This window comes from Drosophila novamexicana, unplaced genomic scaffold, assembly GCF_003285875.2.
Source record: "Drosophila novamexicana strain 15010-1031.04,08,12 unplaced genomic scaffold, DnovRS2.1 tig00000072-arrow-arrow-pilon, whole genome shotgun sequence".
Lineage (NCBI taxonomy): Eukaryota > Metazoa > Arthropoda > Insecta > Diptera > Drosophilidae > Drosophila > Drosophila novamexicana.
Genome location: NW_020824771.1, coordinates 471,840 through 488,917, shown reverse-complemented (window position 1 = coordinate 488,917; position 17,078 = coordinate 471,840). Strand labels below are relative to the sequence as shown.

Here is a 17,078-nt window from a genome sequence, read left to right as displayed (position 1 = left end):
GTTTACCATTCCAGCGACAACCGGGCGCTGGATTTGCATTCCATTTTGTTCAGTTGGGGTTTTGACGTCGTTACGCGCGGACCGATTCCATTTGATTCGTGCGAGATCGGCGGCCAATAACAGTTTTATTTTTTACAGTTTCCAGTGCAAAAGCAAATTTGTAAGAGTCTAAACAAGCAAACACATTAATCAGGAAGTGCAGCATTAACTTGCAGCATTTGCATTAACATCAGGAAATTAACAGCTGTAGATTATAACAGAACAGACAACATGATGTCGAAGCGAATATTGGGTGAGTGCAAATGTTGCCTTAGATACAAATATGATTGTGTTTATCATAACTTTAACTTTAAAGAATTTGTAATTTAAAAAACGCAAAGTGTGGACTCTCAATTGCTTTATCACCCAAAGAAAAAGTGAAAAACAACAATGTTTGCATATTTCACACAACGCGACGAATAAATTTTGATGATCTTAAATTTGAAATTTTATTTTTAGAACATGCCTATGTGGGGCATATTTATTCGTATAATCATTTAATTTGACTATTCTGTGACCTCTAATGCAATAGTTATCAGACCATGCTCATAAATTTAAAACAATCTTATCAATAAACATATTTTTGGCTATGAACAAATTTCATCCCATTTTCAATATTCTTTTGATATTGTTAAATAAACATTTTCTAAACAGTTTTAACTACACGTGAAATTTGTGCAATCTTTCCCTTAATACTTATCTAATTTATGATATTGTACAAATTATTATTTCTATTACCAAATCGTATGCCTAATTTGTAGGGTATGCAAAGGTATTCCTGTTATCACTTTGTCAACTTTTCATTCAAATTCAACTTTAATAGAAATGTTTGTCGACCTTCCGACCCACCGATTGGAAACTGCGCACATAAATGCGGAACGTGATATGAGACTACTCAAATACCCTGCAATCCCTCCCAGCACCAACAACTGCTACGGGTCTAATCACGCCGGCTCGCGTGGACAGCGTGTGATAAGCCGTCGTGCCTGATAATTGTACAGGTGCTCTTGTTGTTGTTTTTCATTGATAAGCGAGCGAGAGATAAGCTTGCACTTGGCCGGGGGGCATTGCGTCTAATTACTTTCATAAATTGTTACCTTAGGACAGGTTGCCGGGTGTACTTCCAAAATAAAAATAAAAGAATCGAATGTTCTTTTATTATACCCTTGTTGAGGGTGTTATCAGCTACTCACTAAACTTGGGCAAGAGACCATAAAATGTATTTATAATTCGAATAGATTGACAAACTAAGGGTTTAGTTATCTATATGAACTGTTTAAGTTTGCAAGTTATATTCATGAAATTTTATATATAGCATATCCAGGAATTGAATTTAATGGAATTCTATCAAACGTTCTTTAACGTAAAACTCATATTCACAAACTTTCAAATTTATATAATTTTATAAGCATTTTATCAAAGGGTATTCGATAGTTGGTCAATCCGTATTTTCATATTGATTTAGACACATGTTTAAATGAATTTGAATTTAAAGATTTAATAATTTAAATAATTAATCAATTATTAATTTTATAATTTATGTAATTTTATAAACATTTTATCAAAGGGTATTCGATAGTTGGTCAATCCGTATTTTCATATTGATTTAGACACACAAATCTGAGTATTTTAAACTCTATAGAAGTGTTTAAATGAATTTAAATTTAAAGATTTAATTAAATGCAATTGTTTAAGGAACCCAAGACCCCAGAAATATGTGCGCATTAATCAACAATTGACTCAAATTACGCAACAATAACAATGTAAAATGCAATTTCCCTGCAGCCCCGCAACCAGTTTTGTTGTGCACAACTCATTGAATATGCACAATGGCGATCCCATTACCAAGATATCGGACAGACCTTATATGGCATAGCCGGATCGGAAACTGCGACTCAAGCGGATTCAAGCCAGACAAATGGGTTTGGTTGCACTGTCTCGATTTCAATTTATTTAGCGCCCCTTTCGGTTCGCCCCTCGTCCATTCGCCTGGCGCTTGACCATTGTCAATTTGCATTCTCAAACGTTCCATTTATTTATTTATTTACGTATGAACCATGTAGACATCGAGCTGCACTCGTCGCTTGAGTTCATTTAAATATATTAACTGAATGTCACGTGTTTTGAGATCGGCTCTCACGCTTGACCTACCTGAAATAGTTACATCTTTCTAATGGAGATTTCTTAGAAGATGTTTGTTTTTTAGTGTGTTTTTCTTTTTTAAGCTGACAAAGTTTTTAGGGCAAGTTTTTGCTGAAATAGTTCATTAACTGAATAGCCTGTCAATGCTGGCTGGATATTTCTATAATCTTTTATATAACAAAGGGAGAAAATAAGGATTTCTTCGGAACACCGTTATAAAAATGTTCCTTACCATTTTGTAGATTTATGAGGAATATCTTAGAAAACATATTTAGATAGTTTGTGAGGAGCACAGATAAACCAAGTCCGTCTTTAGTCAAGATATCTATATAACCATATAAGTTTTCTATACAACAGCCTACTTTAGGACTGATCGCTTCTATGGTAGCTACATGATATAGTGGTCCGATCCGATGTGTGCAACAGAAAGACAGAACTACGAGTTTCAAGAAAGTGACAGACAGACATGGCTATATCGACGCGGCTGTTGATACTGATCAAGAATATATATACTTTACACATTTCATGAGAAAAATTTTAATACCCTCTACAAGGGTATACAATTTCGTTAGTTCAGCCTTCTTTTGTAACTTTATGGTCTACAAAAATATATAAAAATCGGAACTAACTCAACATTTTCCTACGATTTACCATAAATGTTAGTATCTAGCTTTTAATGAGCAGGAAATTGGCATATAAATGAATGAATTAATCAAATTACAAAAGCTAGGTTTGTTTTGAATTCTAATTGGTACTATTTATCATTTTATCATATCTATTAATCAACAAGTAAGAGGTTCTAGTCGGGAGCTCCCGACTAGGGGATACCCTGAACCCTCTTCTTCCAACATCAGATGCATATATATATTCTATTTTAGAAGCTATATGTCAAGATTGGTGACTCTAGCTCTTATTATTTACCAAAATTGCAAAAAAAAAAAAAAAACAGGATATCGATATAGATTTTTGTCGATTGCTTGGAAACGGAGGAAGTTATCGATTATCGGAAACAAACTCGAACTGCGCGGGAGCTAGGAACATCTACATCTACAATTTCAAGTCCTTAGCTCTTATAGGTTCTGAGATCCTTGCGTTCATACATACGGACGGACGGACAGACAGACGGACATGGCAAGATTGACTCAGCTATTTATGCTGATCAAGAGTATATATACTTTATGGGCTCGGAGAAGCTTCCTTCTGCCTGTTACATACATTTCGCACAAATACAATATACCCTTATACCCATTTTTAATGGGTTCAGGGTATAAAAATGTAATTATTTCATATAAATATGTAGGCATTAGACTGAAAAGCCCTGAAATTAATTACATATATTAATAAAAAAGTATATATATTAATAACAAAAAATTCCCCAAGTTCTACGGATAAAATGAAACAATATTTCAATCAACATTGTTTAAGAGAATAAAATAGCTAATGATTTCCTGCTAATTGAGCTTTCAAAACGTTTCCACTTGAAACTTATCTTGCTGCTTCTCTCTGCCCTGCAGCTCACACAACACGCAAGCTGATCCGAACCAGCTCCACATTGCACTCGAAGGCGGCGCCGGCGGTCATGTCGCAGCAACAGCTCGAGATGCCCGAATGTGAGCATCGTCCGGCGGCGTACAATGGGCCCAGCTACGAGCAAATTCTGAAAACGCGCAAGGCCCATCTGACGCCCAATTTGGTGGCGCACTTCAAGAAGCCACTGGTCATCCACGCCGGCCACATGCAGTGGCTGTACGATCACGAGGGCCGTCGCTACCTGGACATGTTTGGCGGCATTGTTACCGTCTCCGTGGGCCACTGTCATCCGTAAGTGTGCGCTGCCCCCGTCATTTGATCCATTTTAAGAGATCTATATATCCTCTAGCAAAGTTAATCAGGCGCTGAGTGAACAAATCTCCAAGCTGTGGCACACGACCAACATTTATATGCATCCCAAGATTCATGAGTATGCTGAGCGTTTGGCAGCCAAGTTTCCGGGCAATCTCAAGGCCGTGTGCTTTGTCAACTCGGGCTCGGAGGCCAATGATCTGGCCATGCTAATGGCACGTCTTCATACCGGCAACCAGGATATATTGACCTTCCGGAATGCCTATCACGGCATGTCGCCCTACACAATGGGTCTGACGGCACACTCCACGTGGCGCTATCCGCTGCCGGGTGTGAACAATGGCATCCTGCATGTCATGAATCCAGATCCGTATCAGGGCATCTGGGGCGGCTCGGCTTGCCGGGATTCGCCCGTGCAGACAACGCGCAGCTGCAGTTGCGCGCCCGACAATTGCCAGGCGGGCACGAATTACTACAATGAGCTGGAGCAGACGTTCAAGTACTCGCTGCCCCGTGGCAAGGTGGCCGCCATGTTCGCCGAGTCCATTCAGGGCGTCGGCGGCACAGTGCAGTTCCCTAAGGGTTACCTGAAGCGAGCGGCAGCGCTGGTTCGTGCCAATGGCGGACTCTTTGTGGCTGACGAGGTGCAAACAGGCTTTGGCCGCACGGGCGACCATTTCTGGGGTTTCGAGGCGCACGACTACACACCGGACATTGTCACCATGGCCAAGGGCATTGGCAACGGCTTCCCGCTGGCTGCAGTCGTCACCACGCCGGAGATCGCCGCCTCGCTGGGCATGGCGCTGCACTTCAATACCTATGGCGGTAATCCTATGGCCAGCGCCGTGGGCATGGCCGTGCTAGACGTCATCGAGGAGGAGAAGCTGCAGATCAACTCCCTGGAGGTGGGCACCTATTTCCTCAAGTGCTTGGAGGAACTCCAACAGCGATTCGAACTGATCGGCGATGTGCGCGGAAAGGGACTGATGATTGGCGTCGAGCTGGTCAACGATCGGGAGACGCGTGCGCCCCTGGCTGCGCCCCATGTGCTGGACATCTGGGAGACGTGCAAGGATATGGGTGTGCTCTTCGGTCGCGGTGGTCTCCATGGCAATGTAAGTTGTGGCTGTCTGGCAACGCCAAAATATTTGTGTGTCCATATTAAGTTGGCTGCGCCTGAATATCGTGTGTCCATATTAAGTTGGCTGCGCCTGAACATTTCACGAAATGTTTCGAATGTATATAAAATCATCTTTCGGGCTGCCCATTGTGTTGTCTGTTGTAACTCTTCCATAAGATCCTACACAAACTAATCAGTATTATGTTTATGTTCCCTTTTCTGTTCCTATCCCTGTCTCCATGCATCTCTGTATCGAATGTTGTACCCACAATTCTTTGCAGGTGCTGCGCTTAAAGCCGCCGATGTGCATTAACCGCACCGATGTCAGGTTCGCCGTGGATGTTCTCGGCCGAGCCATAGCGGATACATTGGCCAAGCAGAAATAGATATCGAAATTCAGATTGAAATCGGCAATTAACTAGAGGAAGAGACTTTGCCATTTGAGAATGCATTTATAGAATAGCTTAATTCATTTACGTAATAAAGAACAAATTGAAGACTTGTACCGTAAATATCTTAAAACTAGTTCATTTTTCCAATATATTTAACTCGACTTCGTCTATTTGGAATGCGTGTTAGAATATCGTTAACATATCATATAAGTTAAATATGCACAGCATTTTTAAACACCATGATCTAATTCGTAAACACTTTGGGTTTATTTTCCTAACTCATGCTCATACGCAAGTTTCCTAACTTCAAGTATGTATAATCCTATAATTATATTCCAATTTTTGTTTAATTAATTGCCTAACAATTGACTTTACTTTATTTATTTAGGTGCTCAGCTTTAGGCCGCCCCTGTGCCTCAGTTACGAGGATGTGGAATTCACTTTGCATATTTTAGAAACAGTTTTCGTGGAGCACATGAACAAAAGGCCACGCAGCTGGAGAACAATAACAACCAGAAGTCGTGGCATTCACTGACATTCCAAAACGTGAACATTTATATAATATTTATTACTTAACATAAGATCAATATAATTGAGCAGAATTTGAGAGCTTAGAGAGCGCAAATCGAATCGAAAAGCAGACTGTGAGCATTTTACATTCCAATGACACTGAGCGAGGCTTCAACTTAAATGTAATCATTTTTAAAATTGTATGTATATATATATGTTGTATATAGATACTTTAGGCACAGCATTTTCATTTAAGAGAGTTCGATTCTGTTTTGGCAAAGACTGTACAATAGTTAAACTCTCGCAAATATTTACGACAATTCATTTAGCATTTGGTATGTTTTTCTGTTTGATTCTAAATTTCTAATTTAATTAGTTAACAATAATTTAATTCACTTTGCAAATGCAAACTATATCTAAGCACTATTTAACACAATTCCTATTCGAATCAGCAGACGCCATCGTCAGCGGGCGTTGTCACTTCCGGCTGAGGCAGGAGCCCGATCTCCGTTGGCTAGACCTGTATATCAATGGGTTTGCCATCATTGATGTACTCCGACGAGAGCAACGTTTCCGACAGCTCCTTGCGTGCCTTGTGCACCACCCAAAACATGAGCGCGAGACCACAAATTACCTTAGGTTTATAAAAAGAAAATTAAATTAACTAGAACTTATGTTTATAATACAAAATTAAACTATTAGCTTGTGTTCTTTACATTGCTAAATTTGCTTATTAATTAAAGTATTTAGTTAGAGTAGATTAATATAAAATTAGAATACATTGCATACTTTTAGGCGCTGTGCGAATATTAGAAAATTCTTATTAAATCTTAAAACGATTCCCACTGTGAAACAGAGAAAAAGTAAACAAAGCAAAAAGCATTTCCTCATCCTTTAGACTGAAATTAAAGCACAATAAAAGGGCAAGAGGCGAACTAATGCACTTTGCGCAATCAACCATCAAAACAAGCCCTGGAAAATTGTAAGCTTAATTTGGCGTGTTAGCTGCAGGTGCAAGGCAAACAAAAATCAATAAGTCTTAGAAAGCCAAACAAAATGGTTGCAAAGCGTGTCACACAAGGTTAACCAATATATATATATATATACATATGTACTAGAGAGCAGCTCACCTCGATCACGAAGCTAATGTAGCCCGTCAGTTTGGTATTGTGATCATTGAGCACCTCGTGCATGGAGCGCAGCGTGGAGCCGAGATAAACATTTATCGTTTGGGCAGGCAACAGGCCCAGAAATGTGGCCAGATGATAGTCCCGCGCTTTAATCGAACTGATCTGTAAAGAAAAAAGGATTCAGAGTGTGTTAATATGGTTAGACAATGTCGAATTCGGATCGAGCCCGGGTTTCCAATCTGACCGAACCCTAATCTAAAACAGATACTAGCCCTCAGCCTCAAGGCTTACATATCTAGTTTCTAGCCATTGAATTTATCCAACATTTTGGCTGAATGCCAATTTTGGCTAGAGCTCAAATTTAGAGTCCAAATTAACTTTGAAAGTCCTACATTAAAATGAATTGAACACCCACTTCAGCGATTTTTGAGATTCCACTCGCAGTTGTGGAAAATTGGCGGTTGTGTGCAATTTATTTTGCGAGAATCGCAGATTCGTAAAAAGAAACAAATATCGAAGATCGCAAAATATATTTAAAATAAAATATGTATTTTCAAGAATATTGAACAGTTAATAAATTTGTAGTTGCACATGGAAAATGACAATGCTTTAACCAAGTTGAAATTTATAAAGAAATTATCGACGCATTTCATTCAAAAAATATTATTTAATTTATAGCGAGCTAATGCTTTACAGTCGTTGCTTTTATATACTTTAGAAATTGTGCTGCAGTTGAAGATTTAGCAAAACCAGTTTGTACAATTTCAAGTTCAATGTTTTCATCTACCTTTCAGCTGGACTTTTGTTATTAATTTTTATTATGGTTGGCAACAGCAGTTGTTGTTCTTGTGAGAAATCCGCGTAAATGTGACTAATGCGTCATTATAAAGTGTGACTATTCCAATTCCAATTCTTAGGTTGAAGTCAACGCAGATACACTTTGTTACAAGCGAGGCCCTATGAAACTTAAATCAACTTGGAGCTTTACGTAATTCGAACGCCCTACTTTGTATGTGAGACATGTGAGAAACTTCTCTGTGGACGCATTCCCAATACGTAAACATCAGAATAACTGTATAAATATATACACACGAAAATAAGCGCCAAACGGATGCAAACAGACGCTTGACTGTGCCGATTGTGTCTATATATACTTGGTATATATGCGAGTACACAAGTATACGCATTAAGTATAGACATATGTTCGGCCCTGACTGATAGTCGACAATAAAAATTAAACTGAAAGTTGTAAAGATAATCGCGAGCTGGAAGGCAGCCTAGGTCAAAGACGAAACAATGCAATGGAGTTCAAGCATTCGATACTTGGCTGAGCTTTAGCAGATAAATATAGCTATGGATTAGGGATTATATATAGTTAGTTAGTAAGTTAGTTGACTTACTCCAAAGATGACATTCTGCAATCCGAATGGTATGGGCGTTAGACGCGTGAAGAGCACCACCCGAAACGCCTTGGGTCCAGATATAACGCGCAGTATAGCTCGTCCAGTCTCATTTTTGATCAGTCTGAAAATAGCATCAAGCAGAAATGAAGCAATTAAAGAAATAAGAAAACAGCTATAATCGGCAGGCCGAAACGAAAATACCCTTACATTACAAGTATAATTGAATTCTAAGAAACTGGCCGAACAAGTGAATTATGTGCTAGTTATAAAGAATACTAGAGCAAAGAAAAGCATAGTCTTCTATAAACTATAATCATATTTGTATTATGGGAACTCATCTAACCAAGTATTACATGGGATATACGCTTTTTAAATAGAAGCCTAACAACTCTTGAGCTGGTTATGCTATAAATCATATCTTAACTCAACTGAAACCAGTTTCAATTGCATTTCACGTTAGCTGTCTAAAAACTAGATTAGCCTAGTACAGTAAATACCCCCATCTAAACGACACTCAACTAATTAGTATTCAGCTTTATGATTTGCGTTACGCATGAACTGTCAATTATCGAGGTATGTGTGTTTATACAGGTAATCAAAGTTCAATTTGAGTCCGACAGGTAAACCAGTTTAGCACCAAATACCCAAATTAATGGGCAACATTTTCGTCATTTAGTGGCCAGGCCTTAATTTATGGCTACCTCATTTGTTAACCATTTGTCCGATTCGATGTGCAGATAGTTTCTGCTGTTGATACGAAGGTGGTTTCGTTACTTAAGTATCAATAAATGCGATTCACAATTATCATAATTAGTTATAATTGCAATGTGGAAACTGTGTAGAACTGTGAACAAAATAATGTGCGACTCTTGTGTACGCTCATATCTCATTTCCTCTCTATTTGGTGTATTCCGTGGCAGATAAACATTTACAAATGGTAAGAGTGCTAGAGTCGAAAATACCCTGTATTTGAGATTTCGAATGTAAACTAACGGGTATTGCCCGGCCTTGCCCGTAAAACGTTTTGGTCTAAACATTTTAGACATTACCTTTCTACTAATTGATATCTATCTAAATTGATATATATCCACCTTGATCTCGACTTCTATAAAAAAATATGTTTTAAGTACATCGAATAAGGAACCTAGTGTTGAAACGGTTTCCCCGCACATGTTAGTCTTGCGGTGAGAATCTTGAAGTAAAAGCAAATTCTCACAAAGCACTTTGATAATGATTTTGAAGTTGATCGAGTGGTAAGTAAAAGAGTTTCATTCCAAAGTTATTTCGCCATTTTTCCACACATGCGAGTGGAATTGCCAGAAACCTTCTTAACTTACCAATCAGTAAGTCAGTCAGTCAGGACAAACAGTTTTATATATAGGGATAATGAAGCCACATAATATCCAGAAGTCTTATAGATTCTGAGTTCGCCAAATGTCTGCTCTATAAATCTCATAAGCTTGCTCAACTTCACATATACCCATATTCAAATTTGACATAACAAATTTGTGTTTACAAAATTTACCTTTACAGGGTATTCAAATAAATTATTATTTTATTGACATATTGCAATTATTTCAACAAACTTTGAAATGCAGCCCAAGAAACATACGTAACTTCTACTCAAATGCCTATTTATAACAGTCCATAAAGTGTTTTTTTATTGACTGATAAAGCAATTGAACCATAGAGCAATTGAGTTGGGTGCGGGAGCCAATTTGATAAGGCACATATTTATATATATCTATATAAATATATATAGGAAAGCGCCAAGCAATGAATTTTTTGGGTTTGATTGTAGCTACACGAAAACTAAACTAAAATATTTATTAAATTATTTAACGTTTTTTTCTGATCTTGCGGGTTGAGCCAGTCAAGCCAGTCAATATACTCTGTACGCGAAGGCCAAGCGAGTATATTGAATTATATTCACATTTTTAATTTCTTACTGCAATGATTCAGATTTTCAATCGCATTCTCTTAACTTGTTTATTATTAAATCCCTTCGCTTATAAAAGATATAAACACACACATTTATAATACATCGTTTTTTAATACCAACTTCAGGCAAACAAAAAATTTTGTAGCATTTACTGTCTTTGTTCTATTGTTCTCTTATCACAAATCCTCTTATCACATGCAACACGTGTTCATTCTCTAGAGCCGCTGGACACCTTGATATCTAAATGATGATTCTCTTCTATTTTGGTTGAAACTGGCAACTGGACTTGGTTGACACATTTAGTTGACCATACTTTTTGCGAATGGGCGTTTTTTGGAGCAGCGCAATTCCTCAACATCGCGACTCTTGGACACGCAATCGCCCGTGAGTAGCTCCAGTTCGCGACTGTCGGTGATATGAATGCAATCGTTCAGAATGGAGAGGACGCCTCGGAATTCCGGATAGGCCTGGAGGCAATCGTTTGGTATATATATGGATAGCTGCATGGAGATCACGTTGCCGGGCATCAGATGATAGTTGAGCAGCTGATCGCTGCTGTCTCCATAGTCCAGGCCCACGTGCCGGACCAGAGTTGAAAAACAGTTGAATCTAGCAACTGCCTTCAACATGTCCGATTGTCGTTTCAAATTGGTGGGCAGCACGCGCAGCTCCTGGAGCTGCTCCGCCAACAGTATAAGATAGGCTGCGTGCAGTTCGCGGGGCGTGCGCACAACCGAGTTGGAGGTGCGAATGAGAAAGCACAGCTTAGAGCGCATCTCGACCAGCATGTTATAGAGCATCTTCTGGGGCGGCTTAAAGCGTCCACAAACGGACCAATATCTGGCCAGCCCGCCATAGTAGCCAGCGTACTGGCAGGACGCATCCATTAGCCAAACATTGCCTATGCCCGGCGCCAGCCTGGGCTCATACGGCAGCGGCAGATGTGCGTGTCGCTCGCGGCACTTGTGGGCAAACATCAGACCCAACTGGCGGTCATCATGGTGCGCTTCGTGGTCAGCCATCAGCTCCTGCAGAGACTGAGCTGCTATTGAGTTGGCGCGCCTTATGGCGACCAGTTCCCGCTTGGTCTTGAAGCTGCGCACTTGCTGCATCAAATGACGCGGACAATCGATGGGCAGCCTGAGCTCATCGGCCACCTCTTTTATGACCTGACTCACGGGGCTGTTGTCTGTGGTGTACCATAGTTTGGCGGTGACATGCTGCAGCCTCTGGTGAAGCGTTTTCCTTAGGCAAAGCATTGGCAAAACCTCGTCCACATTGAAGCGCTGGCAGGCCAGCTTGGCCAGGGCGGGATCGATCTCCTCCTTCTCCAGTGGCTGAAAGAGTATGGTGCGCAGTTCCAATTGCCGATTGCGCATCAACAGCAGCACCACGCCCGGCAGCAGGCAATCGCATACGTATAGGAACTCGGCGCTCTGGCGAAAGGGATAGCCCGGAATGGCCTGGGCGCCGGCCACGATCACAGAATGCGTATTGCCACGCCTTCGGTCCTTGTTATGATCCAGCCGATCCATGACTCGCCAACGATGCAGATTGACCTCTTTCGGCACCATCACCTCGACGCGCTGCGGATCTCCCAAGTGATAGTCTCCGGTTGTCCACTTTGTTGTCAACTGTTGTTGCCGCAGCACGGGCAACGGCAACGCTTGCATTTCCCTCACAAAATCCGATGCATCGATGGTGGGCGGCGCTGGCTGCAGTATTCCAGAGACATTGTCGTTGCAGATTTGACTTTGAGGCAACAGCATGCTGGCCCATGCTCGAAAACCTTTGAATTTTGGTATTACACGCAACATAACTGACAACATTAAAATAATACAGGTGCGGAATCTAAACTAAATGTCAACTGCTTAAAATCAAACGTAAATATTAAAATATATATGTTTGTGAGAGTTAAGCACAAGCATGTACAAGTGTGCTCGACTTGCAGATACCCCGTTGAGTTGACTTGCAAAGGCAATATGAGAACCATACATATAATTTCCCCTCTCTGGCTCTCATAATCCCCGGTTTATGCTTACAAAACCAGATCTGTTGATCGATATTTATCGATTTCGGGATCATTCACGTCAAAATGAGTGCAGCCATGACTATCAGCGTGACGGACACGGCCAGGTTTAGATTATTTTAACAACAAACAGATTCAGTTCGAAAGTTAATTGAGCCATAATATGACTAATTATTCTAACTCAACTCATTGAGAACGCAATTTAAGTTATTGTCAACAAACATCTAGTTTGACAGGCACATGCGAAAGTGGCAAGCGAGTCAACTATAATCTTAATAGATCTGTCACATTCGCTATAATTTGGAGCTCTAAAGCTTCTGCAGAAATATGTAAACGTAATGTAGAAGATAAATAGTTGACAGGCTCCTAAAGTCCACTATTTTAGTTAACATGCAAATTTCTGCAGCCTGTTATAAAACCCGTCGAGTTTGGCTTGGGAAAAGACACTGTCCACAATGCATTTGAAGGTTCTGCAATTGACAATCGTCGCAGTAGCATTTATTTCCAGCTCTACATATTCTGCGAGCTTGGAACGAATTATCAATGGGTCTGCGGCAAGGCCAAAGGAGCTGCCGTATCAAGTGTACTTCTATGCCTTCATTGTGCCTGTAGGCTGGGCAAGAACCTGTGGCGGAAGCATAATTTCCCCGCGCCTAATTCTCACAGCTGCCCATTGCCTAAAAGGCGATATGTAAGTAGATAATAAATCAATTTTTTAAATGATTAAATCAGAGTATGTATTCGCCCTACAAGCACTCACATTGATGTTTATCTGGGCGCGAATAATGTAACAAATATTGAGGAAAAAGGCCAACAACGTTTGCTACTCGACATCTCCCATGTGGTGCTCCACGAGGCGTACAATCCCAACACGTTCATAAACGACATTGCGCTAATCAAACTGCCAGCCGATCTACAATTCGATGACTATATACAAGCAGTTGCTCTGCCCGAAGATGATCTAACTAGCTACTCACATCGAGCGGCAATTGCCAGCGGCTGGGGCTTGGTCGATTGTGAGTAAACTATTTAAAATTGCCACGTTTTGGACTGATTAAGAAACAAGACTTTTACTTGCAAGTTGTTCATCGACGACGAACCGACATACTTCAAAAACTGGATGTAATAGTTATGTCCAACAATGAGTGCAGCGCTGAAATACTTAAGAGAGCCCCGGGCAAGTTCTTTACAAGCTCATTCATATGTTTAATGCCGCCGAAGGGCACAAGTCCATGCAATGGAGATTCTGGTGGACCGCTTGTTGTGAAGGACTCCTTTAACAAGCCTCTACTGATTGGCATCACCTCGCATAGCATCTATGCGTGTGAAAAAGGCGAACCATCAGTATATACACGAGTTGCAGCCTTCTTGGACTGGATTGAGCAAGAGGGTAGAATTCAGTCATGGTAAGAAAAACCCTTTTGTTTTGAATTGTCTAATAAACAAATATGAATTTCCAATAAAAGTTTATTAGTGCCCATTTCTGTTCTTGTCGAAATATGTTATCATTTATGAGATTGAGGAGAGAACTTGGAAGAAAGTTAGCAAATTTGTCAAGCGAGTAGATATAGTCCGTTTGTCAAATTCGGAATACATAGTCTTGTATAGCTCAGACAGATCAAGTTTCCTTTCAAAATCGATTAATATCGATTTTCAGACAATATATCTTAAGCATAACTCGAAGCAGGGTTTATTTCTGGGCGCAATATAATTAATATTTAAATTATTTAATTGGCTTGCCCGTTTTCGGATCTGGCCATTTTTTGTTACTTACTTGTGCACGGCTATCCGATGCCGACAGCTGCGTATGGTCGCATGGGCTATGGCTATGCCCACGTTGGCGCCGAGCAATACCGTTAGCCAGCCTCTCCAGCAGCCGAACAGGTAACCAGCAGTTATCAGCAGCACAAGGTAGCCGACGACAATGGGGAAGCTGACGAGTGTGAAGAGCGCCATAAAGATGACAAAGATTAGCCAGCGATTCTGTGTCTCGATCCAGAAGAGCAGCTCCTTGGCATAGTTGCGCGTTAGATAGCCGGCAATGACAATAATGCCCAGCAGCCCAATGGGCACCAAATAGCTGAGATACCAGTTGCGCATGATAAAGGCGTGCGCGCGCAGCCAGCAGGAGTTGCGACGCAAGCAGGAGGAGCAGGAGGAGCGACTCTGATAGCGTCGATTGCTAGCGCTGCTGGCGGGATTTATAAGAAACGCATCCAATTCGCTGCTCTCCTCATTCGCAATCTCTGCACAGCTGTCGCCGTCGACAGCTGTTGCTGGGATGCACTCGCTGGCGTCCATGTCACAACAGCTACCGTTAGCTTCGAGGGGGTAACGCGTGCTTGTGCCGCTGTAGCTGTTGCTCTTGATCAGCTGTGGCGAGGCCAGGGATGAGCAGGAGGTGGAGGCTGAGCCGATGTGTACCATGGAATCATCCATAATGGTTTTTTTGTATTTGTGCATGTGCATGTTAATGTTGTTTGCATATCTGAATGTGTTAATTTTTGTATATTTATTATTGTTGCTGCTGCTGCTGCTGTAGTCGGTGCTCAGTGCCAGTGTTGTTGTGGGGGCGCTCATTTTGGGCTTGCAATGTGCCCAAATATTTGAACATTTACAGTTATTGCTTGTATATCCCTTTCCCCTCTTTAACGCTGCTTATTGGCATTTCATTTTCTCTTTCACTTTGCATTGTTTTGTTGCTGTCATTCGAAGAAATTTCACTTTTACTTGCTGAACTGCTTGAATTGGAAATATGTTATAAATAACTAGGTAATGCACGTGCAATTTGCAAGTAGGCCGCCAACGAAGAGCTACTCTTTATTTTACATACAAACAGCGGGCACTCAATTTACTTCAATAAACAAAAACCGTTTTTCGTTTTTTTTTTTTTTTGATTCAATTAACTAATAAAAACATATCTAACTGGATCGCTGCCTTAACTGAATTGTTTTAAAATTTATACGCACTAGCAGTACTAAAAAAAAAACAACAGAGAATTTAAAATGCAATCACAATTCGGTTTTTATTTACGAACTTTTTGTCGCACCAAATAAATAACACGCCAACGCGCCGACACGTCCATCCGCGGAGAAACGAAATATCATACTAAAAACTTCAGTGTGACCGCAAGCCGTAAATGCCAAAACATCAAAAAATTCAAAATTAAACTTGATTCGTCGACACTTGAATACTCTATATTAACACATGTACTTTGGTGCAAAACAAAGACTTTTTAACGATTTTAAAATTAAATAAAAAATTGGACCTTTCATTTAAATTTAATTTTTCTAAGTTTTTATATAACAAGTTAATTCTGAAAATGTGTGCTTTGGTCATTCCAACTCCTGATCGGAGGGTATCTTCTTAGAGCTGCGTGATACGCACGCTATGCTCGTCGGATCCTGTAGGACAACCAGACGCAAAAAGGCCAAATTTAAAAGGAAGGCCTGACTAAGAAGCTCACGTTGATAACGCTCGGCCTTGGAGTACATAGTGCGCAGATTTGCGGGAAATTGCACTTGATTACGCAAATTAATATGCTCGTCATGATCCAGTTGCTCCTCCATATTGTAATACGTTCGCATCATGCCCAGAATTGTGTCCTCAGAGGAAACGCGTTCTGTGCCCACCAGATGATTAAACAATCGTGCTGTGAGGAAACGACGCAGGTAAAAGAGATTTGTCTTGCATTCGCCGGGCGCGATGCGCGCCATCAGAGCGTAACTCAGCATTGACGTGACTTGGGCCTTCTGGATGTTCACATTCTGCTGATCAATGCTGCCGGGATTACTACTGGCCTGCGCCATTTGCGGGTTCTCCATTATATAGCAGTCTGCCTGGGGAATTTGATGTGCCACATAGAGGCAGCGACGCACGAGCTCGGCTAAATGCAGTTTCTTGTCGTTTATCTCGTGATGCTGCCAATGGCTAAGCACACATGGTGCATGCTTAGCGTCCGGTATTTCCAGTCGCGCCCAACTAACACTCGTCACACCAATGCGCACTCCCACACTGGACATAATACTCTGACGCTGCTGCTCATCCAAAGCGGGCGTTATAAATGGCGCCGTGCGTGGAGCTTTTTGAGTTTTGACGCTGCTCTGGGTAATGGGTGCTGGTTCGAGTAGACTCTTGTAGAACTTGGTTGCCACCTTTAATCCGAAACCCTCGACATAGAGTATATCGCCAAGCTCACGCAGCGGACCATTGCGTGCTTTCCAGTTGTGCAGTTTGTTTGCGCGTGCCTTTGTTATGTCATATCTACAAGTTAAACATAGTTAACAAGGTACTTTGAGGTGTTCGGGTGACGAAAACCTTAGAAGTTGATCAATGCCGTTCCCGTTGATAACATCCAGGATGAGTTTACGCTGCTCCTCTGTATAAGGTGGCAGCTCGATGGGTTGCTCCGTATCGTTGGCGATTGGTGGCTGATTGGCAAACTGGCGCACATAATTAGTTGTTAAGGCACGCAGTGTGCGTTTTAGTTGAAAAGAAATCATTATTTAATTTAGGACAACGCACAAATT

The 17,078-nt window shown here is 41.0% G+C and overlaps 5 protein-coding genes across 8 annotated transcripts; 2 read left to right on the top strand and 3 right to left on the bottom strand.

Annotated features, from left to right (window-relative positions):
- Positions 1 to 54: 54 nt before the first annotated feature.
- Positions 55 to 6,087, top strand: LOC115771403 (alanine--glyoxylate aminotransferase 2, mitochondrial). 2 transcript variants are annotated; one of them, XM_030717099.1, is made up of 4 exons: positions 55 to 292; positions 3,696 to 4,002; positions 4,061 to 5,138; positions 5,924 to 6,087. In XM_030717099.1, the coding sequence occupies exons 1-4, from the start codon at positions 271 to 273 to the stop codon at positions 6,068 to 6,070; spliced, it is 1,554 nt and encodes a 517-aa protein (XP_030572959.1). In that variant the 5' UTR covers positions 55 to 270; the 3' UTR covers positions 6,071 to 6,087. The 2 variants fall into 2 exon arrangements, with proteins under 2 accessions (XP_030572959.1, XP_030572960.1); XM_030717100.1 differs by having other exon boundaries at positions 5,425 to 6,007.
- A 452-nt stretch (positions 6,088 to 6,539) lies between these two features.
- LOC115771405 (transmembrane protein 64) lies at positions 6,540 to 15,604 on the bottom strand. 3 transcript variants are annotated; one of them, XM_030717105.1, is made up of 5 exons: positions 15,587 to 15,604; positions 14,324 to 15,287; positions 8,576 to 8,699; positions 7,176 to 7,337; positions 6,540 to 6,679 (listed from the first exon to the last, which is right to left on the bottom strand). In XM_030717105.1, the coding sequence occupies exons 2-5, from the start codon at positions 15,127 to 15,129 to the stop codon at positions 6,560 to 6,562; spliced, it is 1,212 nt and encodes a 403-aa protein (XP_030572965.1). In that variant the 5' UTR covers positions 15,130 to 15,287; positions 15,587 to 15,604; the 3' UTR covers positions 6,540 to 6,559. The 3 variants fall into 3 exon arrangements, with proteins under 3 accessions (XP_030572965.1, XP_030572964.1, XP_030572963.1); XM_030717104.1 differs by lacking the exon at positions 15,587 to 15,604 and adding an exon at positions 15,383 to 15,465; XM_030717103.1 differs by lacking the exon at positions 15,587 to 15,604 and having other exon boundaries at positions 14,324 to 15,445.
- On the bottom strand, positions 10,575 to 14,383 carry LOC115771404 (xaa-Pro aminopeptidase 3). The gene is made up of 2 exons (XM_030717101.1): positions 14,324 to 14,383; positions 10,575 to 12,309 (listed from the first exon to the last, which is right to left on the bottom strand). Exon 2 carries the CDS (start codon positions 12,287 to 12,289, stop codon positions 10,820 to 10,822), a length of 1,470 nt encoding a protein of 489 aa, XP_030572961.1. The 5' UTR covers positions 12,290 to 12,309; positions 14,324 to 14,383; the 3' UTR covers positions 10,575 to 10,819.
- Positions 12,474 to 13,980, top strand: LOC115771408 (brachyurin-like). Its single transcript, XM_030717108.1, has 3 exons — positions 12,474 to 13,240; positions 13,303 to 13,565; positions 13,631 to 13,980. The coding sequence occupies exons 1-3, from the start codon at positions 13,005 to 13,007 to the stop codon at positions 13,957 to 13,959; spliced, it is 828 nt and encodes a 275-aa protein (XP_030572968.1). The 5' UTR covers positions 12,474 to 13,004; the 3' UTR covers positions 13,960 to 13,980.
- On the bottom strand, positions 15,430 to 17,070 carry LOC115771406. Its single transcript, XM_030717106.1, has 2 exons — positions 16,867 to 17,070; positions 15,430 to 16,812 (listed from the first exon to the last, which is right to left on the bottom strand). Exons 1-2 carry the CDS (start codon positions 17,049 to 17,051, stop codon positions 15,885 to 15,887), a joined length of 1,113 nt encoding a protein of 370 aa, XP_030572966.1. The 5' UTR covers positions 17,052 to 17,070; the 3' UTR covers positions 15,430 to 15,884.
- Positions 17,071 to 17,078: the final 8 nt, after the last annotated feature.

Bases quoted from the DNA above. Each gene is read 5' to 3' on its own strand.
- LOC115771404 (XM_030717101.1), bottom strand. From the start codon at position 12,289: ATGCTGTTGCCTCAAAGTCAAATCTGCAACGACAATGTCTCTGGAATA.
- LOC115771406 (XM_030717106.1), bottom strand. From the start codon at position 17,051: ATGATTTCTTTTCAACTAAAACGCACACTGCGTGCCTTAACAACTAAT. The intron at 16,813-16,866 runs GTTTTCGTCACC...TTTAACTTGTAG, and splicing joins GGCATTGATCAACTTCTAAG to ATATGACATAACAAAGGCAC.
- LOC115771408 (XM_030717108.1), top strand. From the start codon at position 13,005: ATGCATTTGAAGGTTCTGCAATTGACAATCGTCGCAGTAGCATTTATT. The intron at 13,241-13,302 runs GTAAGTAGATAA...TCGCCCTACAAG, and splicing joins CATTGCCTAAAAGGCGATAT to CACTCACATTGATGTTTATC. The intron at 13,566-13,630 runs GTGAGTAAACTA...TTTACTTGCAAG, and splicing joins CGGCTGGGGCTTGGTCGATT to TTGTTCATCGACGACGAACC.
- LOC115771403 (XM_030717099.1), top strand. From the start codon at position 271: ATGATGTCGAAGCGAATATTGG. The intron at 293-3,695 runs GTGAGTGCAAAT...TCTGCCCTGCAG, and splicing joins GATGTCGAAGCGAATATTGG to CTCACACAACACGCAAGCTG. The intron at 4,003-4,060 runs GTAAGTGTGCGC...TATATCCTCTAG, and splicing joins TCCGTGGGCCACTGTCATCC to CAAAGTTAATCAGGCGCTGA.
- LOC115771405 (XM_030717105.1), bottom strand. From the start codon at position 15,129: ATGAGCGCCCCCACAACAACACTGGCACTGAGCACCGACTACAGCAGC. The intron at 8,700-14,323 runs GTAAGTAACAAA...TGCTATTTTCAG, and splicing joins CATCGGATAGCCGTGCACAA to ACTGATCAAAAATGAGACTG. The intron at 6,680-7,175 runs GTGAGCTGCTCT...TATAAACCTAAG, and splicing joins ACATTAGCTTCGTGATCGAG to GTAATTTGTGGTCTCGCGCT.